This window comes from Silurus aristotelis (assembly GCF_946808225.1).
Source record: "Silurus aristotelis genome assembly, chromosome: 8".
In the NCBI taxonomy this organism is placed as follows: Eukaryota; Metazoa; Chordata; class Actinopteri; order Siluriformes; family Siluridae; genus Silurus; species Silurus aristotelis.
Window position 1 is genome coordinate 21,233,932 of NC_139581.1, and position 24,247 is coordinate 21,258,178.

The 24,247-nt window shown below is 39.8% G+C and overlaps 1 protein-coding gene across 2 annotated transcripts in view; it reads left to right on the plus strand.

Annotated features, from left to right (window-relative positions):
* LOC310730404 (roundabout homolog 2) overlaps nt 1-24,247 on the plus strand; it is a 96,525-nt gene that overhangs the window by 65,781 nt on the left and 6,497 nt on the right. Inside the window, exons 10-21 of one of the 2 annotated variants that reach the window (XM_083549386.1) lie at nt 2,758-2,839; nt 3,437-3,605; nt 12,917-13,083; nt 15,709-15,830; nt 15,919-16,135; nt 16,811-16,929; nt 17,037-17,214; nt 19,514-19,729; nt 20,081-20,123; nt 20,205-20,344; nt 23,092-23,331; nt 23,829-23,931. In XM_083549386.1, coding sequence (XP_083405512.1) covers nt 2,758-2,839; nt 3,437-3,605; nt 12,917-13,083; nt 15,709-15,830; nt 15,919-16,135; nt 16,811-16,929; nt 17,037-17,214; nt 19,514-19,729; nt 20,081-20,123; nt 20,205-20,344; nt 23,092-23,331; nt 23,829-23,931 — 1,796 coding nt within the window. The remainder of the gene's footprint in view (nt 1-2,757; nt 2,840-3,436; nt 3,606-12,916; nt 13,084-15,708; nt 15,831-15,918; nt 16,136-16,810; nt 16,930-17,036; nt 17,215-19,513; nt 19,730-20,080; nt 20,124-20,204; nt 20,345-23,091; nt 23,332-23,828; nt 23,932-24,247) is intronic. The other variant, XM_083549387.1, reaches the window with a different exon arrangement.

The window sequence follows — 24,247 nt, forward strand, 5'->3', positions numbered from 1 at the left end:
TTTAATCCTTTTACAGCCTCCAAAATTGCAATACACTCTTGGATTTGTTAAGCATAACAATGCAAATTTAAAAGGCTTATATAATATAATTATTATTATTGTTTGTATTTCTAGCACATCTCCAAATTGAAATCAGTTCTGATAGCAACTAATAAGCAATTTTCAGGTGAAAATCAGTGTTGTGCGTGATGAGTCACTGGTGAGCTTTTAGTGAGACTATGACTCACTCATCCCATTCATTAATTGTATACATTTAATCATTGTTTGTTTCCTAATTAAGGAGCTAAATAGTTATACAAAAAATATAGCATGTTTGTTTGGGACAAATCTTTCCATTCTTTTAGCAGGTAGGTGTACAATGAATATGGAGCAATAGTGGCATTCTGATTTGTGCAGTTGCACAATTGTTTTGCAATGCAAGTTTTCTGCATTGCAAAACAAATTCAAAATGCGAAGGTTAGTGCAGAATTGTGCAGTGCACAATTTATTTTTCTTTTACCAATTTATCTGTGACAAAATGAAAACAGTACAATGATGATTTTAGTATTTGGACTGGTACAAAAAAGTGCCCATTAACTTGACTGCATTAGAATTGCTGCCATCGCCATTCTCTCTTTATGACAGGACTATTCTAGACCTGCAGGTTGTTTCTTGATACGATTTTGATACCCAAATTGATATTTGATTGTATTCGACCACTGCTAGTATATGATTTAATCCGAGCTGATTCAATAATCTGTAGAAATGCGATTTGACTAACATTGTTTAGGATCAAGGGTAGGCTTGTTAACCCTGTTAATTTGTCAAAAAAAGATTGATTGTTTCACATCTATGTCATAGAATCAGACTGCTGGGAAATTTCCTAAACTACATTGTTTTACACACTACATTATTTTTAGAAAAGCATTTTTACACCTCATCAGTTTATTCACTTTTTCCATTTCTGACTATTGCACCAATTCATTGTAGCGATTATCTTTTAATCTGTTCAATGAGCCAAATCTTTGGAACGTTACACTTAGTTGCAAGTCTTGGAATAAATGCTAAAAGGTTTATGAATTGCTCCTAGACTGAGAATGTTTGGAGCCTTTAATTTAATCTGTAGTATTTTTTGTAACAATAACCTCAACCACTAACTTTTACCTTTATATATTTAACACTTATGTAGAATCAGCTTTCATCAATACTGTGCACACAAAGTATTCAAGGATCCGAAAAAATACTTTTAGAACTTTTACTTCAACCTTTGTAATACTTTCACATATAATTCCACATCAAACTGTTGTACATGTTTCAGTTCCGTACAGTTGCTTCAGTCAAAATCCTATTAAGCAAACACAGTTGTATTAGTAATTAATGAGCTCATTTAGAAATCTACATAGTGGCTTTGACACAGCACCATTTTTTTTTTTATTATTTCTTGTCTTTCCTTACCTGCTGTTTGCAGCATTGAACAGAGTGAATTGGCTATAGCAATTAATTCCAACCGTATGTGATTTATAGTCCTGGGAATTCTAATTAGAAACTGTCAGGTGCAGAAATACTTTAAGCTTTGTCCCTGCAATAGGGTTCAGTCACAGTGGTAAGCTGTGTAAAAGAGCCTTCTTCACGCCCAATACATCAGCGGAGTGAAGCAAATCTGTCACGCTGTGATAGTGTTGAACACGGTAGATTCATTAACCTATCAAGGGCTTAGATATTATGAAGAGATATTTACAAAAGTGAAATGTTTCATTTACATTACTCTGTAAAGCTGGATTATATCCGAACGCAGTAAGCAGCACTGAACAAACAGCTCTCATTTTCCAGGAGGTCTTTCATATGACCTTTTGCAAGCCTAATTTGTCGTCACTGATACCTGCTGAATTAATTTTTTATACAAAATCCAATGTTACATCAACTTAATGCAAGATAAATAGCAGATACTAGAAACGGTATACCATATATTGATACACCGGCCATTTTTTAAAACACCTGCTTATTCATGCAATTATCCAATCTTGAGGCAGTAGCATGCAGATACAGATCAAGAGTTCTGATTTCTGTGACTTGGCTTGGTTAGGCCATGGTTTTTAGTTCAACTCTTGAGAAAAAGAAAAAACATCCAGACAGCAGCAGTAAGTCATTGTCACTGTGCAGATAGTCACAGTTTTGCAAGCAGAAGTGCCTTGCTAATGGGAGAGGTGAATAGCGTACCAAAGAAAATAGCCAGTAAACAATTGGTTCAAGCTGTCTGTAACCCAAATACCCAGCTTTTGCATCCGTGGTGAGCGGAAACACATATTCCCAGTAGATCAGAAGGTTTTTTTTCGAAATCTGATTTCTTTTTTATTTGAAGCTCTTTGTATTAGCTTTATTTGATGTGTTGCATTCATGTCAGATTGGCTGATTAGATAACTGCATGAATGATCCTTATAAAGTGGCCAGTGAGTGCATAACCAGGGTGTATGTGTCGCTATAGATTGCCATCACTTCCCCATCACATGGATCAATGAAGTGGTTATGCTGTTTCAAAAGCTGCCTGTAGATGATTTTAAGTGGCCTGTATGGCCTGATTTCCTGCTGTTCGACAAAGTCATGTACTCATGCAGAAATGTTTTGTCAGTTCCTTGGGTGACCTCTAATTCTCAGCAAACAGGCTGTGTCCGCCCAAATGTCCCATTTGATCTGCTCCATTTGGATACAGAGTGCTGCTTGCAATTATCTCTGCCTGCTTTCATCCATAAAGTGAGATTATTTGGCCTTGACTGTTGCTAGGAGACCGACTCAGGGATGTACACTTGTGTAGCCTCCAGTTCGGCAGGAGAGACAAGGTGGAGTGGCACCGTCACCGTAAGAGGTGAGACAACAAAGAATTCTTCACAATGATAACTTTTTTTTTTTTTTTATGTGTCCTAGCACATGCCTTTTGAAATGTTATCCATGCTTTTAGGGTGCATGCTGAAAACAAGTGGAAGGTAATAATGTAAAATAATACATATTAAAAATATAAAAGAAAGAAAGTCCACTGAGAGAGAAGGGGCATGTCAAGTGAAGGATGAAAGCAGGTAAAAAAATTATAATAATAATTATATATATATATATATATATATAAAATTTAAGCATGCCCATGGTAATTATGTAAAATTATGCACTTGGATGGGTTTGAATTTTCTGGATCTTTGGGGCATACAAACATAAGGTTGAGTTCAATGAGCCGTGTGTGTGTGTGTGTGTTTGTATCTTGGTAGTTTGGCCCAAACAAGGATAGGAATTTGACAGCTTTGACCTTATGGGTACATTTTGCCGGCCCTCATGAGGACAGATTTATTAAAAAATTTAATAAAACTGCAGCTTTATTTAAAAAGAGCTAAAAGGTCAGATTTAGTTGCCTTTATAATTATGTCACTTGAAGGTCCTTACAAGAATAGTGAAACAAAGCATGCCTGCATTACAGATACAGCGACATCGTCCCTGGTCCGGCTCTCTCAGGCCCTGCAGCTGCCTGGTCCGCCTTTGAAACCAGCCGTTACTGACGTGAGCCAGAGCAGCGTCACGCTGACGTGGCAGCCCAACCAGCACGAAGGAGGCGCTGCTGTCACCTCCTACATTATCGAGGCTTTCAGGTAAACCTGCTAAGATCTATTCTGGTACTTTCGCACAACTTTGCACCTTCTGTGTGTATTGTCTGTCTGCGAGCGTAATGAGTAGTGTGACGTTGCGACTGTGAATCACAAATGTTTAAATGTTGTGGAGAATTTTTTTTCGCCTGTTCAGTTTAAGCTCTAACAGTCTGTAAAACTCACAGCACATCTGACAGAAAGTGTTTAGTGTCTGTAAATCAATTCCCAGGTTCATATTAATGCACTTGTTCTAATACATTATCGTTCTGTAGTAGAGTAACAGCTCATTCACAGGGACTTGTATGGCAGATGCTATACTTAATCTAAGCTTAATAAATCGCTTCTAAATGTGTTAATATTGAGCAAACAAAAACATACATGTAATGTTGATAAGAGGGAAGCGTTCTGTAAACATTTATTTTACATTATTGTTAGATGTCTCAGACGTCTGTGTTTTTTTCCACCATGGCAGAGTCTTCAGGACAGAAGGCTTTTTGCTTCTATCTTCCAGGGCTTTTTTAATTCAAGAGGAAAAGAAAACCTGTTGCACTATTTATAGCTATTACATAAGTGATAACAGGAAGTTACTTACTTTGTGGATTTGAAATCTAACTATACATTTTTAGACAGCATGTGTCTGTGAAGAATCGCAGTCATCTAGGTGCGATTATCAGTAAGTTAGGTCATGTTAAGGACTTCTATATGGACTTTTATATGGTTAGATCGAAACGTTTCACATCTCATCTGAGCAGCTTCTTTAGTATAAGGGAAGGCAAGATTCCACAAAAATTGTATGATCCAGGTTCAATGATCCTTACCTCCCCGGATAGCCTCGTTAAGGGACAAGGGAGAGGTGAGTGTGGGGAGGAAGGTGTCAGGATGTAACGACCCAACAGAAGGAGAGTAACGGGAGAGAGTATAGAAATACAGTATAGGGGGTTTTGATCAGTTAGGTGTTGGGTTTGGCAATTTCTTGGTAGAAGTTTTGATATTCTTGGGGATGGATGAAGTGCAGTGTGTTTTTGCTGATCAATTAATAGTTACAGCATGATAGTTGCAGCATCAAGTTGGGTCACATCACGACACTCCACTGATTATTTTTCTATAAAAGCATGTCCCATAGTGTTTTATACTTAACATCAAATGTTAACTCAACATGACTCCTTGCAGAAATGCCTAAAGAGGTTTTTTTCTTTTTAAATCAGTCACATTTATTGTACAATACAATGTGCTTCAGCCCAGCTTAGTGCCAAGATTAGTGTGCGCCCAAGAGAACACAGTAATGGTTTGGTTAAAATAAGCTTCTTAACCGGTCTCAGGGGGGTCATGGCAGTGCACAATGCTGTGTTTTCCTTGATTTAGCACACCTGACTCAGCTGAATGGAAAAATTTCCAAGCACCTCTTTGGCATGAATTTGTTTTCTTCATTTTCTGTCTGTTTTCTACAATTGAGTTGTATTTAAGCACATCAAGATATCGTCACTCAATTCATATAATTAAATTTAGCACCAAGTGTTGCGACACTGGTAATCAAACTCATTATTACATGCAAATCGGCTTTCAGTTACAAACACAATGCAAGAGGGCTAACCCCATCCATCACAAGTCATTGTGCTAGCTTGTTCAGTTGCTCTTTCACAATGGTTGCGTATTGTCGAAAAGGTCTCATTAGGGTGATGGCTGTTGGAGAAACTCTATTCAGGGGCTGTCATGCTGATGGAGGCTCTGGCTAAACTGGAGCGCCTTGGCTATTCTGTTGCATAATCTCTTTGAAGGCCATACTCTTTTGGTAAGTTTAGGTCTAAAAGATATTTTAAAAGGATATTTATGTTCTCGGTAAGGTTTTGATTTGGATGATGTATTAAAGGTAATATTAAAGTCATTTTAGAGCTGAGAATAACCGTAGGAGGAAAAATGGCTTCGAATTTACCACTATTGTTAAAACTAGTTACAGATTTCAAAACAAGATGAATATTTGAAGATGTATGTTTTGGTTGGATTTGCTAGAAAATCCACAGATATGGTCTGGGGCAAGAGTACATTCATGGTGGGGTTTTAGCGAGGTTGGGAACAGAGGTCAAGTCATTTAGTTTTTCTTTGACACCTTATTAAGGCTGTGCTCTGATTTATAGCGTGGCCTTCTCACACTTGTATTTTGCACAAACTTCGCACATACACTGCTGTCCTCAGTGGCACTCAGTGTGGTACAAAGACTCACCACAAGTGTGTCCTTCATTCTCTTGTGGAAGTGTGTGTATAGATTCTTTCAGCGACCGTTCAGTATAGAGTTTGAGAGTTGTGAAGCAGGAGCACTTTTAGTATGATTTGCCGGTCGAGGCTGGCTTGTTGCAGTTTTAATTGGGTGCAAGCCAATCTTTTCATGTTTTTTCAAGGGAGAAAGTTAATGCTCTGGCCTGGTGTAGGTGAAGTGGTTCAAAAGGGACTTCATTAAAAACCTGCCAACTTACTGCCACTGAGACTTCTTTGTGCATATTTTTTTGTTTTTGTCTAAATTTGTGCACTTTGTTATCACATTCAGAAACACTTTTTCAGTCCAGAAGCAAGGGCTAGACACCTGCTTCACACCTAAAGTGCCACTTCACAAGTCTTATACAATTTCTTATAAGCAGTTTCATATGATTGCACATTAACATAAATGTTACCAAACAAGAATACTATGAAAATCTTGTATTTTTTCCTCAAAATTGTAGCAAATTCTCTGTTATCAGTATTAAGGATGTGGTGTAGTTTTTCTGACACATGTATATTTTCAAATTGCTTTTCATGCTGCACAAGGCAATGTAACATTGTTGGACAAAAGTTCTTTCTACCCTCTTTCACATACATGCTCTTACAGACACCCATGTCGAATAAAATTAGTTGTGCTCTCTAGTTCTCTGAGAGAGTAATGTTTTCTCCTCTGTCAGTCGTCAGGGCCAGCAAGGACTTCTGTGCTGGCCTAAACACCATCAGAAGCACTGACCTACATTTTCAACCTAAATTCTAATATTTGTTTCATGAAATTGTATTCATTTATTCCCAACAGTCTATTTTCTTAATTGCGTAGTGTTTCTCTTGACTGCACTGCTTCCAGTACATGTATGTGAATGTTAGATTTCAATCAGATTTCAGCCTTTGTGTGCTGCCATTTTATTCTAATCTGCCCAGGGCTTTCTAACTCAGTAGCCTGTTGTTTTTTTTTTTACCTTAGACTATATTATTAATGGGTCTGTTTCTTTAACCAATCTGATTTCAAATTTCCCTCACAGGGCCAGCTAGCTGGCCAAGAATAGCGTCAGCATTTTTCTGAGATTTCAATTTTTCTGAGTTAGACTTTTTTACCCCCACAATGGCTGACAGAAGAAGAGAAATTGATTTGGTCTCAGACATACTTAAAAATAAATTTTTGAGGCAGACTTTTCCAAAAAAGCTAGACATTGTGAGAAGAGGTCGGCCAACCCCAAAGCTACTGTAGCTAGGTTATCTCGGGCCAGGAAAGGGTTTATGCCACTTTCATACCAGTGCCTACTGGTACCACTGGCTTACAGCCTTTGTGGATCGGTGCAAATTATATGAGTTAGCATTATGACTATGCATCTCTGGTGAGTACGTTGTATTTTATTTGTGTAATTTTTTGTTTTTCTTATGTTATTAGACAAATATTGATTCTTAACGGCTTCAGATGATGTAGGTGGCACTGTTGTGGTTGTAGTGTAGAGGTTTGGAGTTGTCCTAACTGGGTTTCTTGCTTTAGTAAAAATGGTATTCACCCTCCAAACTCAAAATGCCTTTCTCTGTAATGCCACGCATTGTTATATTGCGTTTTTGTATAGTATTGATGGTTTCTATAATTGCAACATGATGGTAGTGGTGGTATTAAGAGGTGGATTAAGTCGGGTAAGTCCCCACTGAAGGCCCAGGTACCAAATGAATGGCCCGTCACTGGTAAATAGGCAAGAATTTCTTAAAATCACTTAGGCATTTATATACTTTCCGTCTATCATGTAATGAGGCAAAGGTGAAACGCAAATGTCTAAAAAAAAACTTTAATCAATGATAACACACAAACACATGGAAATAAAGCTATACAATAACGAGAAACATAACCTGACCGTAAAACAAGGACAGTAGCGAAAACCATAAAAGACAACTAAAGACTTTTGCCAATTACTGTGAATTTGAATCAGATGCCCAAATGAAAAATAAGTTATCTGATTAAATGTTGACATAGCCACCAAGGGTGTTAGGCTAATCTGTGTAGCATTTATCACTGGCATGTGATAAGGCAGAGCTTGTTGGTTGGATTTGTCAAATGACCAATTTGAAAGAAAAAGTCTTTCAATATCTCAGCAACATGTTTCAAGGAGTCCACTTTTGCCTCTATCTATAAAACTTTCTTTTCGGCTTCTCCCGTTAGGGGTCGCCACAGCGGATCCTCCGCACGTTTGATTTGGCACATGTTTTACGCTGGATGCCCTTCCTAACGCAACCCTCCCCAATTTATCCGGGCTTGGGACCGGCACTAAGAGTGGCTGGGGATGGTTCCCTGACCGGGAATCGAACCCGGGTCGCAGCGGTGGGAGCGCTGCATCTTAACCACTAGACCACTATAAAACATGTAAATTTTATTTTTCTTGCTGTTGGAGTAGATTATTTAGTTACATTTCTCAATCATAGGGTTTTAAGTCTCCCATGATCTGTTAGGATTTCTTCAAAAATAGATGTTGCAGAGATGGCTTTCTGCAAAGAAACTCAATTTCAATCCATTGAACAACATGTTTTTGCTTGCAGTATGATTGGGGATAATTAGTATGCTATGTAATGACCCATGAGAATTCCGTTCCACTAATTTAGTGGGATTTTCACATTATTGTGTTTTGAAATTAAACTGCTGTTATTTATATTTAATAGTCCATATACTGTTTTTTTTTTGTTTGTTTTTTTTCATTGCTAACACGGACTGCTAAATCTTTAGTGAATCTTAGATGTTATAGTGATCAGTGAACTTATTTGCTAAGTGTGTTGATACAAACTTAGTCTTATTTTAAATTGTTGCCACTCTGTTCCTCATACCAAAAAATACAATGATCTTTTTTGTACATGCATTATAGTCATGAAATGCAATGTTTTTTTGCCATGAGAATACAAAAATTGGGCATTCATAAACATTTAAAATGCAACAACATATAAACGAAATTGACAAAAGTATTTGGACATCCAAATACGTTGCTCACGCTCTGAATCACGAAATAAATCCGACCAATGGCAAGTCGGGACGTCACCACCAGGGCGGCATCACGAACCAGGAAGCTACAAAATGCGCAAGCAATAGAGCGACACTAGCTTCTGGAAAAAAAAAAAAAAGGTAAGGTAAGCACCGCAGTGATGCAGGGAGTATGGCATGTTGTTACAGCATCTCGTTCCCTCAGGAAACTAGGGTTACATATGTCATTTAGAGACGTTTCCTGAGAGAACGAGATCTGCGTCACAAAGCTTTGGGGACGAGTGGCTCTGATGTTGAGGTCATAAAACCTGAAAAAGGTCAGTGGGGTGGACCAGCCTGCAGCTTTGTAGATGTCCTGGAGAGATACTCCAACGAACCAGGCAGTAGAGGCCACCATACTAAGGTAGAATGAGCCCTGACTTTGAAAAGTGTGGGAATTCAAGAGGACTCATAAGATGAGGAAGTGGCATCCACTATCCACCTGCTGAGAGTCTGCTTATTGGCAGGAAAACCTTCCTATGAGGGCCATAGCAGCATAACAGCTGCTCCGACTTTTTCCACTGACTTATCCTGTGGAGAAACACAGTCGATTTTGCTTCTCCTGGTTGGGGGCTAGGAAAGGAGGAGGGCAGAATGCCTGGTACATACCCAGGTTTAGGGTAGAGAAAGACACTGGACATGCCAGGAGTAAACTCCAGGATAGACAGGGCCACGGAAAAAGCCAGGTCCCCGACCCTCTTCAGAGAGGATTTTATCTCTATATGATCCAGTATCTGCCCCGCGGGCGGGGTACAATAAGCTGCTATAGCATACACGTAAACCTTCAGGGTTGACTGAGCCAACCCTGTGGCAAACTGTTCCTGCAAAAATTCCAGAACTAAACCGACCGGGCAATTAACTGAGTCTAACTGGTGGTGCTTACACCACATGGTGAACAGGTGCCATATAGCGGCCTACGACCTCCTTGTAGCGGAAGATCTGTAATGGAGGATGGTCTCCACTACCTCAACAGAAAGACCAGCAGCTAGAAACTGTGCCCCCCTCAGGGGCCACAGCCATAGCTTCCATAACCAGGGTTCCCCCTGCCAAAGAGAGGAGATCCCTCCTGGGAGGGATTTTTCAAGGAGGTCCCTTGAGGAGGGACACCAGGTCTGTTAACCATGGTCTGCCCGGCCAATGAGGTGCCACCAGAAGGAGACGGTCTCTCCCTAGAACTCTTAGGAGCTCTCAGGATAGAGGGAAAGGTGTACAAGCATAGCCTTGGCCACGTATGCACCATGGCGTCCAGCCATAGTTGGGCTGGTTGAGAGAGAGAGAACCAGAAGGGACAGTGCGAAGTCTCCTGAGTCGCAAACAGACCCACCTGGGCTCTGAAAACCTCTGCTATATCTGCTCCACCACCTTGGGGTGGAGCCTCCATTCCCCAGACCTTGGCCCTGCCTAGAAAAGGGAGACTGCTCTAAGACCATCAATGTGTTGTCCGTACAGACAAGCACATGGTGATCCCTCAGGTCTAGGAGGAAGTGTTTCAAGCCAGAAACACAGCCATCATCTCCAGGCATGCCTGAGAGGTGTAGCTCGTTCTACCGACCTTGCGCAGAGTGGCCACTCATAACTGCTCCCCACTCCATGAGAAATGCGTCCATCATTAGCGTTACGCGATGACAAGGAGGTCCCAGGATGGCTCGCCGCGAGACCTTGACAGTACGGAGTGGACTGCCCTTTTGGGAGAACCCTCTGTCTCTGAACCACCACTGGAGGGGTATATAGAGGAGGTCAAGTGGGATAACATTGGATGCTGCCGCCATGAGACCCAGCAGCACCTGGAACTGCTTCACAGTGAGTGACTGGCCTTCTCTTACTCTACTGACTGCTGTGAGGATAGCTTTGATCCGGCCAGGAGACAGTTGTGCCCGCATCACGGTCGAGTCCCACACTGCACCCAAGAAGTTGGTTTTCTGTACTGGAGAAAGCATACTCTTCTTTGCATTTACTCTTAACCCTAGCTCCTTTATGCAGGCGAAAACAACATCTTAATGCCGGACCGCCTGATGCTCCGATCGAGCTTTGTGAAGGTGCGGGGTGAGAGTGCTAGGCCGAAAGGGAGGACCCGGTATTGGTTATCTTCACCCCCGAAAGCAAACCTCAGGAACCTCCTGGAAGCGGGAAGGATGGCTTTGTGGTTAAGTAGGCGTCCCTTAGATCTATTGTGACAAACCAAGTCTAAGGACTAGATCTGAGACACGACCTCTTTGAGGGTGAGCATCCTGAACCTGAGCCTCATGAGTGAGCGGTTCAAGGAGCGCAGCTCTATGATCGGCCGCAATCCCCCATCCTTCTTCTGAACAAAAAAGTATTGGCTGTAGGGCCTGACTCTCTGACTAAGCGAGGAACCACCTTGATGGTCCCTTTTCCTTAGGAGAGCGTGCACTTCCCATTTCAGGACCTGCACAGGTCCCACCAGAATGGGACACACCCCATTAAAACAGGGGAGGGGGGCCTGCACTGAATCGGGGAAGCCCTTCCTTACCATGCGCAGGACCCACTGAGACATGTCCAGCAGCCAGGCTGCCAGGAAGTCTCTACAGGAAGCACATGGTGGTGCTGAGAAGGTATGGGCATCCTGTAATGAGGTGTACATCGCCCTACTCGATGTAGGGCGCCCTTGGGCCCTCTCAGCGAGTTCTGGGTGGCCATTTCTGGGTCCATTTTTGGGGTTTGCAATTCGAGCAGCTCCATGAGAGCAGTGGGGAAGGTACCACTGAAACCGTAGTCTCCTGAAACTTGTCGATGACTACTCTTACCTACAGTGTCACCTGAACAGGCCAGGAGGAGCCACCAGGGCGTTCAGAAGGAAAGCCCTGTCCCTGTCGGGGACTTCTGCTTACAGGGTGAGCCACAGATTGCCTTTCTGTGGCTACAAGAGCTGACATGGACCGACCTATGGCCCGTGCCGTTTTCATAGTGGTCCTAAGGGTTGGGTCGGCAGCACGATGTAACTCCTTAAATCGTCAGCCTCAGAGCTAAATCCCTCGTCCATCTCTCCTAGCAGGTCAGCCTGGTATGCCTGCAACACACTTATCGTGTGGAGGCAACTTGCAGCCTAACCAGCTGCCGCGTAAGCCTTGCCTACTAGGACCGAAGTGCTCTCAATGGTTTAGTAGGTAGTACTGGGGCCTTAGCGATGATGCTTTACTGGGGGAGAGATAGCTAGCTAGTGTCTCTTGCACCTTAGCATCACCCCATAGCCGCACTCCTTAAACTCCGGCATGGAGGCAGTGTCACGGGGCGCAGGAAACGCTCATTCAGATCACTGGGTGATCTAGCTTGGACACGGCCCACGTCGCTACCTCCAGGAGCTCCTTATACAGCATAGGCTGTGAGGAGTCTGTGGGGGATTACTAGCCTCCAAAGTTTTTTTCTCCTCAGAGTAAAAAAATATGGAGCACCGCACTCGTGCCAGGAGAAGAAAGCACCAAGGGCCTGCTTCCCAACGGGGAACGAACGTTAGACCAGGTAGGAGAGGCCAGAGTGGACTCATTTGTCTCCATGTCTTCTGTTAGATCTGCGAGCCCCATGACTCTATGTGAGGGAGAGGACTCTCCTCGGAAAGCGCTCTCCGGGAGCGCATAGCCACATGGCTAAAATGCTAACAGTTGACTCCCTAAAGAGCCGATTGAGAATGCTCCCAAGCTAAGCAAACAACACATCGGCTGTGTGCACAAAAATTCCATGTCAGTGCCCCTGTGCACAAAGCGAGCCTCATGAAGAAATGGTTTACATTGGTTGTAGTGGATTTTGAGTCGCCGGTTATTGAGCTTTGATCTCAAGCCTATTTAACAGCTTTGGGATGAATTGGAATGCTGACTGCACCCCAGGTCTCCTCACCCTACAGTACATCCATACCTGACTTTACTAACCACAATCCAAAATCTAGTAAAACATCTTCCCAGAAGAATAGCAGTCTGGGGACTGAATGTAGTATGGTATGTTTAAAAAACACATATGGTCAAGTGTTTAGAAACATTTGTCCATAGAGTGAATTTTGATTACTTGATTGATAATTTTTTTTTGTTTTGTTTTTTTGCAGCCAGTCAGTGGGAAGCACGTGGCAAACCGTTGCAGATCAGGTGAAGCAAGAGAAACACACAGTATCTGGTCTCTTCCCCAACACTGTGTACCTTTTCATTGTGCGTGCAGTAAACTCATATGGCCTAAGTGACCCAAGCCCGATCTCAGAGCCTGTCAGAACACAAGGTAAGTGTGAATGAATGCGGGTCCTGCATTTTTTATATACGGCAGAGTTCAAAGCCCTATTTACACCTTCCATTAACAGTCATAATCAAGACAGATATAAATACATCTGACACCCGTTGCAACCAGAATATGATTGGCTTAGCAAGACTTATTTCATTGACATTGCAATGGGATTGGATGCCATGTATTATCATTATTTTTGAATCAAATTCACAAGTATAAAAACATTTCGGTATAATTGCTAATAAAAGTATACTTAATGTGTATTTGGCACCCTCTACATCATATCACATATCAAATTTATTTAAATTAAAGTTTATTGTCAGTTACATTTTGAAAAGCGCTTTTAAAGATGGTAATTTACCAAAACCCAGATGTAAGATTTTGATTTAAATCAATCTCTAATAAGCAATCCAGAGGCATCTGAGGAACTAGATACAAAAGGGAGCTCATCCTCATGTGGATGTCAGTGGACAGTGTAATTATAGATCATTCCACTTCTTTAACTGTTTCCTCTGTGTATTATTTTATCATAGTTGGACTTTTAAACGGTTTAATTTCTTGCAAAGATCAGGTTGTTCAGGGAGCCAGTTGAACAAACCCAGTGTAAAAAAAGATGTCTAAACCTTGCTAGCTAAGTGTGATTTCCTCACACAGTGAATGACAGGCTTGATCAAGCTGTCACAGATGCATCACATAGCAAAACAGGCATAATCCTAATTAATTCAGTTTGTAATCAGATCCTGATGAAAAGTATATGAGAACGAGAGAAAGAGAGAGACATAGATTCATATAGTGTATATGAAAGACCTCATTATTTGCAGTAGGGATTCATAGAGAACAATACAATACATGGAAGATACAATATGAAGCAACTATCGATACAATTCACCCCATTACGATGCAGTGTGACCCCATTTTGATTTGATTTAACACAATGTAATTTAAAGCAATATAATGCAATATAAAAAAAAACATGTTATGTAATTGTATAAGCAGTCTTTCAGACAGACAGCAAATCATGAATTTTCTTTTTTCTGACTTATAATGGAAGGCCCTTTCACAAGCAGGCCTTTGTGAGTGCAAAAAAAGAAAAAAAAATCCAGACTTTTTTTTCGTGTTCCGTCTCCAGGAGGATGCAGCTCTACCTCTGCCATGTTAATCTATATCCTATGTGACTTTCAGGACATGCCTCGGTTTCCATAGTGTCGTGACAACTACAGTTCTGAGGGAATGCGCTTGAGAAACAGTTTAGCGAGGAGAAATCAATCTACAAATAAAATATTGTTTACCTTATAAATAATAAAAGTATAGCGCGCATCTAAGAATTATATAGAAATTAATACCGGATTTTTCGGACTATAAGCCGCTACTTTTTTCCTACGTTTTGAACCCCACGGCTTAAACAACGAAGCGGCTAATTTATTAATTTTCCCGGTTTCCCAAACTTCAAGCCAAAAAACTGAACCCCATAACATTAGACCAATTAAATTTCCGAACGGAAACAAAAAAACGCACCTCACCTGTGTTCTGAGCTGCACGGCATCGGGAGAAAAAACTTCCATCGGGTTTTTTTTTTAACCCACGACGATGCCATAAGATAAACTCCTGAGAGAAATTGTTGTGAAAGGAAGGAGGAACACAGTGAACAATGACTTACTTGGTAGGCTACTGTTTAGATACAAGCCGTTGTAACACGTTGAGTCTGGGTGAAGGGAGAGCTCACTAACTCCAGTTGCAACAGAAATCATATAAGCACAGACACATTAGTGTAGACATTAGACATTAGTGTAGACATGGGTGCGCTTTATAGTCAGAAAATTACGGTAGTTTTTTCGATGCAAATGCAAACTTGTATCCGATGCACATGCACGTTAACTTTTAAGAAGTGTGCAGGACTTTCTAGGCTTGCAACATGTTTTTTAAGCATGTTCCATACATGTGGTATAAAGGAAAGACAACATCTGTAGAATTTATATACTTGTAAATGATGTTGTGGGTTTGTGATTTTATTCCATCGATTGTATAATAACAATATAAGACAAGACAATATAAAAACTGTAATGTTAAGGAACACTGTATGATCCTGATACTGCATAATTGAAGGATATATCATGTTATTTTGTAACTCTTGCAGTATACCAAAACTGTTGTATGTCATGATTCTGGAGTTTGTAGATCAGGGATTGTGAGGGTCAAATTAGGAGCTGTTGACCACTGGCCAGGTTTTGTCAAGTACAAACTCTGCCTTCCGGGCACAAAATGATGAGTAAGAAACTAATGGTGAAATATATTTTTTTTTTAATAAAGTAAAAACAATTCACTGAGGTGCGCAGGTCATCACTGCTTTAGGCTATTTAGGAAAGATTTTTTCCAATGCACCTTGGAAGTCAAGGATAGCAGACAGAAGTGAAAATCTTTCAAGACTTTTTGTAAGAATATATGCATTATGTACAAGTATGTGTTGTCTTCTTGGTGAGGCTACTGTGCAGCAAAATATAATTCTATATCAATAAAGTCTTATTGCTCTTAGTGTTTCCAAACAATCAAATCGTATTTTTTCCCCAATTTTTATCAGCAAAGAAAAGGTGTAATCAAGTTTGCACGTTTGTGTGTGTGTTTCAGATGGCAGTCCCGGCAGTGCACCAATCGATCACAGGCGTGTGCAGGCAGATTTAGCTGAGGTCACGGTGTATCTGCATCCTCCAGAGATCCTGACTCCCACCAGCATACAGATCACATGGACTGTAAGAACAGCAGCTTTATCATCTGAATAGCACATTTCTTTTCAGCTTAGCAAACTTTACATACACATAGTGTGTTTTGTTATTTCAGGTTGAGCGTGAGCCTTACTACATTCAGGGTTACAGACTGCTGTACAGGCTGTCGGGTGGCGCCTGGCTGGTTCAGGACATAAAGGCAGCGTCCAAACACTCAGCAGTGTTATCAGAGCTGCGCAGAGGCAGCGAGTACGAGCTCAAATTGAGGCCCTACTTCAAAGAGTTCCAGGGCTCTGACAGTGAGCTAGTTGTGTTTTGCACCCCAAAGGAGGGTAAGCTTTTTTTCATATTAACTAATACCTTTTCTGGTTTTATTCAGCATGTACCGGATAGCCTCCAGCTAGAAACACTGTTTTCTGCACCTACAATGTACCGGTTCCTGTATTAACCATGCTGCCAACTCCAGTTATCTGACCCAACCTCATTTCTTGACAAAGAAATCTTGTTGGGAAGTTTTTTTTAAGCCAGAGGTATCAAAACAAGCTCTGAACATTTAGTCTGACGCTAAGACTCAATATGAGTTTAACTCAATATGGGTTTTGTAATGAACTGTTTGGGGCGAAAGGAGAATGGAACAAACAAACAAACTTAAAACCATGGATTTTTTTAACGTTAGCTTGGCTCATTGCCTCGAATAAACATGAAAAGATTTGTTACAATAGCAAAAATTTAATTCAAGAGCATTTTATGTCTTACCTTTATTTATAATATATGTATATTTCAGTCCTCTGCTCTATTAAGCATATTATTATTTATTTTTTATTATTATTTTATTGCTGATAACTGAGATGAACTGAAATTTAAGACATATTGAAAACTATAGCATCATTTTGACAGTTGTGTTGCTATAGAATTGAAATAGGTGAAGTGAGTCAATGGGACATTCAGTGCTATCTTGAGCAATTACAGAGAGAAACTCAGAGCTTCTTCATTTTCCACTTTCTTAGCATTAAGTGGCCCCCCTCAAGCTGTCAGTGTGGTTCAGTTGGACAATAGCTCGACAGTGCAAGTGTCCTGGGAGCCACCTTTTGCTGATATCCAGGATGAACCAGTTTTGGAATACAGGGTAAGAGCCCTTGTCTGCTTTATCTACACACATTTCACTTTAATACCCCATTTTGAAATTCGAATTGCAGAATCCTGATCATGATGCCATTCTGGTGTCCTGTGCAGGTGTGGTGTGTTGGGAATGTGTCTGGACTTCAGATGCAGTTAAACCAAAGCGTATCTGGGGAAGTCCTCCACGTGCTGGTAGATGACCTGGTACCCGAGATGCTGTACAGCGTGCAGGTGGTTGCAGTGACCAAAGCAGGAGCTGGAGAACCCAGTGAGCCAGTATTTATTCTCATCAGTAAGTGCTTTTCGCTGACAGCTGCCTCTGGAGCTCAGGAGGACATTTATTGGATGTGACAGATTGAATGGGAGAAAATTCCTCTCCAATTGCAAATCATGTTCATAGTGCTCCAGAGCACAGATAGATGAACTTTGACAGATATGTGATATTAGTGCTATTGCACTACAAGAGCCAGGCAATAGCGAGTCAAATTAACATAAGGTCTGCCTTCTATGATACCAAATATTAAGAACATTTCAGATTATGAAAATATATAATAAAAATGATTGGTTGTTTTAAGGACTATTTATTTAGATTTTGGATTATCTGTAAGCAGATTAATATTTGAATAAGGTTTAGTTTGTAAAGTATATAACAATTATTGTTTTTTTATATTTTGCTTTACTACGGTTTGAATCTCACGCCCATGGTTTATCGCGGATAGCACGATAGACCAAAAAACTCATAGGTAATGGTTTTAATTGAGTTTTATGTAGAAATAATTAAATGTATTAATAAAAATATAATTATTTATTATAAAATGAAGTAAAAAGTTAATACAGTACAGTACTTTATACATAAAATAGCATTTCTGGGGTGGCGTCCGTTTATCATGGGTTTTTTTTGGAACGCAACCACCGTGATAAACGGGGGATTACTGTATTAATTATTTTTTATTTTAATTGAATGCATCCTTAATATTTTTATTATAGTTCCCTTGAAACTCCTTATATCTTGCAAAGTCCCTGTCTGGGGAAACCCTGTTTTAACAAATATAATTGGTCACTGACATCATCCATTACAGAGACTTGACATACAACTAAAAAAATTAAAATAAGACATCTTTTCGAGCAACACTACATGAATAGCTGCCAAGGGAAATAAGGTGCATTCGACATCAGGAAATCGGGGTTGCTGGTGGATCATAAATATCATACAGCAGGTTTTGGTGAAAATCCTGCAAACTTTGCTGATTGTTTGGTACTGATTATCGCTATTCTTTTTCAGTGGTAGAAACCCATGACCAAATAGTTTAATTTCTGCTTTAATGGGCATCTATTAAATACTTTTAAAAAAAATGGATAAATAAAAATTGTCTGTATGTAAAATATTTGCTCAAGTCTGACAAGGTGAACTGGTCAAGACCTTCTAAAAGCAGTTTGACATTTTTCTCCATGATGACCCATACTATTGGATCGCAAAGTATGATTGAAATGTCATTCCACTGTCAGTTATTAATTATGAAGGTGGTTAATCAGTCATGCGAGGCCATCTGTCCATCTAATGTGTGAAGACTGTATCTATTCAGATACCACTATGGGGAAAAAAAATTCTGATTGGATCATTTTTCTTTTGGCATTTCACTTAACATTGAAATAAAACGTTCACAGTAACACTTGAGATGAAATATATTAACCTTACTTCATTATTGAAGTGCAGATTGTCAGGTGAATCGTATACTGAAAAGCTGAGAAATGAAAATTGATTATCTGTCCTGAATCTTATTTCACATGCGGTTTTCTGATTATAAGAAGGTAAAGCTACACTCCTGAACATAAAAGAAAATCCGCACATTTCAAAATATTGTGTTACGTTCCTAACAACAAATCACTGTTCAGGTAATTAGCAAGAATGTAGCGAATACTGTGGATCGCTCCCTGGGGCTGGACCCATAGGCTTGTTATCAGGCGCTTGATGGGCTGCATCAAGTGGGGCACATGACCAAATAATGACGAATCTTTCAAATTGTACACCCAGACATGCAGTTTCTGTGTGTTCATTTTAGATCAAATATTCTGATCATTATCATGATTTTGCTCTTCTTCACAAAGACTAGTATATTTTCAACTAATTGTCTGCCCCATTATTTGTTGTTAAGACCATAAATCCTATTTGCCCAGGAGTGTATGTGTGCCATGGCATCACTGTTATTTCATCCAACCAATACAAAAGCAATCGCTGTCAAATTAAAGCTGACATTCTGCACTTTAGCATAATGAGTACTTAATAATTTATCAACTGAATTGTAATTTTAAATTTTTTTTCTTTCAGTTTAGCAGTACCCATCATTAAACTGATGGATTCTGCTCCGGTGGTGTATGACATATCGTATCGCTAATTTGACACTACTGTTGTGATGTCAGTGCTGTTATCACATATTTTTAGAATCCCATATATCTGACAAATCTAACATTACATTCAGTCCTACCTTCTACTCGATGACACTGAACATCCAAAGTGTCATCCTCATGCCCCTCTATATCTGTCTTTCTCTCGCTCTCTATCTTTCTTACTTTCTATTTCTCTCTCTCTGAAGCCCCAGTGGGGGAGCCCTCATTGCCGGTGCTGAACGATGACAGCAGCAGTCTTTCAGAGCACATCTCAGTACTGTTCAGACAACCAGCTTTTATTGCCACTCTGGGCTCAGCCTGCTGGATGGTGCTGATGGGCTTCAGTGCCTGGATCTACTGCAAACACAAGAGAAGAAAAGAGCTCGGCCACTATGCTACCTCTTTTGCCTACACACCTGCCGGTATCCTAAAATGAAATATTACTGCACTGCCATTATCTTTCTGCCAGAGAACAATTGCAGTATTTTAATATTTAAGCACGATTCTCAAAGTTGACCCAATTTTGGGGAACAGACACACTAATCTATTCTTATTTTGCACTTAAAGTTCAAGAACACTAAAATATCTGCAGTATTCATTTAAATATGTGCACAAAATGAAAGCCTGAACAAAGAGATTAAAGAGTCGTAATTAGGCACTGGTCCCTTGATTTTTGGCAGCAACATAATGCCTTAATTTATTTTCTGACTTTACTTACTCGTATTCTCAATAGAGCTAGAGATGAATAGTATTAACCTTCCTTTTTGTCCCAGTTGGTCTCTCTAATGGTGACGGATCAGCACTCAGCAATGGAAGGTAAGGAAATTCCATCTGCTTATACTTTGAAACCCGCAAAAGCATTGTTGTCAAAACATTTATAATGACCTTTCTCTGTAGGCCTTGTATGCTTGGATCCAACATAGTAAACTATCCCTGGCTGGCAGATTCTTGGCCAAACAACAACTTCAACCAGAACAGGAAAGACTCTATAAATTGCTGCACTGGCAAAGACGACTCCACAGACAGATATTACAACAGTAAGAGTCTTCTCATATCATGACAAAGTGATGGTATTTATTTTTTTACTGTTCCCAGATGGATTGGGTTGATGGTTTGGGGGCATGGGATGGAGTGTGTGTGATTAAGGTTAATGTTCACCATCTAGCTAGCAAACAACTTATTACTGTAAATTAACAATGAATAGTTGAATAGTTCGATTTATTCTGTATATATTTCACATTGGTTAATGGATATTGTGTTAGGATTTAAACCCTAAATGGCCAATTCTTACTTACATTAAATACAAAATGTATAATTATGTCCCCAGAAACATTGGAATATGCAGGGGAAAAAACAACAAAGTTGTAAATGCCAGCACTGGCTGGACAGTTTGTGAACTCTGGCTTTGACTTTTTTCAACCTGACCTACATCATTCAAGTTTATAATTTGCCTCAAATAGATACAGTGAGGAAAATAAGTATTTGAACACGCTGCTATTTTGAAAGTTCTCCTACTTAGAAATCATGGAGGGGTCTGAAATTGTCATCGTAGGTGCATGTCCACTGTGAGAGACATAATCTAAAAAAAAATATCCAAAAATCACAATGTATGATTTTTAAACTATTTATTTGTATGATACAGCTGCAAATAAGTATTTGAACACCTGTCTATCAGCTAGAATTCTGACCCTCAAAGACCTGTTAGTCTGCCTTTAAAATGTCCACCTCCACTACATTTATTATCCTAAATTAGATGCACCTGTTTGAGGTCATTAGCTGCATAAAGACACCTGTCCACCCCATACAATCAGTAAGAATCCAACTACTAACATGGCCAAGACCAAAGAGCTGTCCAAAGACACTAGAGACAAAATTGTACACCTCCACAAGGCTGGAAAGGGCTACGGGGAAATTGCCAAGCAGCTTGGTGAAAAAAGGTCCACTGTTGGAGCAATCATTAGAAAATGGAAGAAGCTAAACATGACTGTCAGTCTCCCTCGGACTGGGGCTCCATGCAAGATCTTACTTCCTGGGGTCTAAATGATCCTAAGGAAGGTGAGAAATCAGCCCAGAACTACATGGGTGGAGCTGGTCAATGACCTGAAAAGAGCTGGGACCACCGTTTCCAAGGTTACTGTTGGTAATACACTAAGACGCCATGGTTTGAAATCATGCATGGCACAGAAGGTTCCCCTGCTTAAACCAGCACATGTCCAGGCACGTCTTAAGTTTGCCAATGACTATTTGGATGATCCAGAGGAGTCATGGGAGAAAGTCATGTGGTCAGATGAGACCAAAATAGAACTTTTGGGTCATAATTTCACTAAACGTGTTCGGAGGAAGAAGAATGATGAGTACCATCCCAAGAACACCATCCCTACTGTGAAGTATGGGGGTGGTAGCATCCTGCTTTGGGGGTGTTTTTCTGCACATGGGACAGGGCGACTGCACTGTATTAAGGAGAGGATAACCGGGGCCATGTATTGCGAGATTTTGGGGAACAACCTCCTTCCCTCAGTTAGAGCATTGAAGATAGGTCGAGGCTGGGTCTTCCAACATGACAATGACCCGAAGCACACAGCCAGGATAACCAAGTAATGGCTCTGTAAGAAGCATATCAAGGTTCTGGCGTGGCCTATCCAGTCTCCAGACCTAAACCCAATAGAGAATCTTTGGAGGGAGCTCAAACTCTGTGTTTCTCAGCGACAGGCCAGAAACCTGACTGATCTAGAGAAGATCTGTGTGGAGGAGTGGGCCAAAATCCCTCCTGCAGTGTGTGCAAACCTGGTGAAAAACTACAGGAAACGTTTGACCTCTGTAATTGCAAACAAAGTCTACTGTACAAAATATTAACATTGACTTTCTCAGGTGTTCAAATAATTATTTGCAGCTGTATCATACAAATAAATAGTTAAAAAATCATACATTGTGGATTTTTTTTTTTAGATTATGTCTCTCACAGTGGACATGCACCTACGATGACAATTTTAGACCCCTCCATGATTTCTAAGTGGGAGAACTTGCAAAATAGCAGGGTGTTCAAATAATTATTTTCCTCACTGTATGTATTCAGGATTGTTTTTTTCATAGTACTGAACCAGGTTTTCTTGTCCTGCGAGCATCTGACCGCGTTCCTAAACTTACATGAAGTACAAACTACAAGTACAAACATTTTTCAACTTAGAAGCTGATAAACAAGTTTGAATTTGAATATATAGTCCAGGGGCAAAAAAAAATGGGTCTAAAGTCCAATATTTGGAAGAAAGAAAGAAACCATCAAACAGGAAATTAGCAAGAATTTAATAAATCCTATAGATGTTTCCCTGCTCCGTCAAACCTGGCTCTATTTATGCATTTGTTATCAGGCTCTTGATGATCAGCATCAGGTGTTGCAGATAATCGAATAATGACTGACATTTTAAAGACAAAACAAACCATAAGATTTATTTGGTATATACTGAAGTATGTGGGTTTTTTTGTTCAATAAAGTTGAATAAAATATTTGAATCAGTATCATGAGTGTTATCTTTTATCTACAAGGAAACAATACAAATTAATTTGTCTGTTCTCAGCTTCTTCCGAAACAGTTCTTTCATTCTTGCTTATCAGTGATGAGATGTAGACCATTAAATGCGTAATAATTCCATTTTTTCACAGGGGTATAGCTAATAATTTTTTTATAGATTTTTGTTTTCTTTACTGTGATGTAATTTATAAATCTGACTGCCACTTTTGCAGATACCTGATTTTAGAGCCCTGTTTCTCTGATTCTTTTGTTGTCAAGCTACAGGGACAAACTTCCTCAGGCAGGATAAAAAATGTAGCCCAACATCCAACGAAGGCGCCATCTACAGCACTATAGACAGAGATAACGAGTCTCAGCATGACCTAAGTAGTGTTTACTCACATGACCTTTACACCAGCTCCCCGGTCCTGTCCAAACCTGACCCTGATCAGTGGAGCTTTCAGTCTGACCTCAGTACAGCTGAATACGCCCAACTCCAATATCCAAAGACAGGAAACGGTATTGTAACTGAATTTCACCTTCTGTTTTAACACTCATGGTCTTTTTATTATATAGCATGCTCTATCATCTTGACTCAGGCAATGTTTAGTAGCAGTAGAATTATAGGCTTTGTTTTAAAATAATCAATATCCTGTTTTATTCTGTTATTTAATATTATTTATACATTTTATTAAGCTGAATAAAAGCTCATAAATTGCTAATTTTATACTCTTTCACCTTGTCATGACTTGAGCATTATCTTTATTTGTACTATATACACAGTTAATTACATTTCCTTTATGTAGTCCACAATAAAAAAATAAAATAAAATGAAAGTGACCTGAACGTAAGGTGTAGTTATTAAATACTGGCAGAAGCCAGTCTTGTGTGTGTGTGTATGTGTGTGTGTGTGTGTGTGTGTATATATGTATATGTATATATATATATATATATATATATATATATATATATATATAATTATACCAATCTAAATGAATGATACTTATTTATTCCAGCTAATGTGGAAATGCAGAAGCCTTGTGAGTCAGCGACGTATAACTGGTCCAATGTTCTGTCCCTGCCGCCGCCAAGTACTCGAGATCAGAGACAGCAGTCCAGGTCAGAATCAACAGCATGTCTTACACAATGCCAATAAAGATAAGATAAAAATAAGATAAATTACTAAGGCTTATATGGTAGAATAAGATTACAGCACCATGTTTTGAAATCAAAAGTTCAAAATGTAGCACTGTTTTGAGACGTGTATGAGTAGTCCTGAACGCCTTGATTTTTATAATTGTGTAAAAACTTTGTATTCCCCGTATTTTAGAAGGGAAAATACCTGTAAATTGTTCTATACTGTAAAATAAAATATAACTAAATAACTTTGTATTAAAATTAAATGGTTCGAATGAATACTTGTGAATTCCTTCTT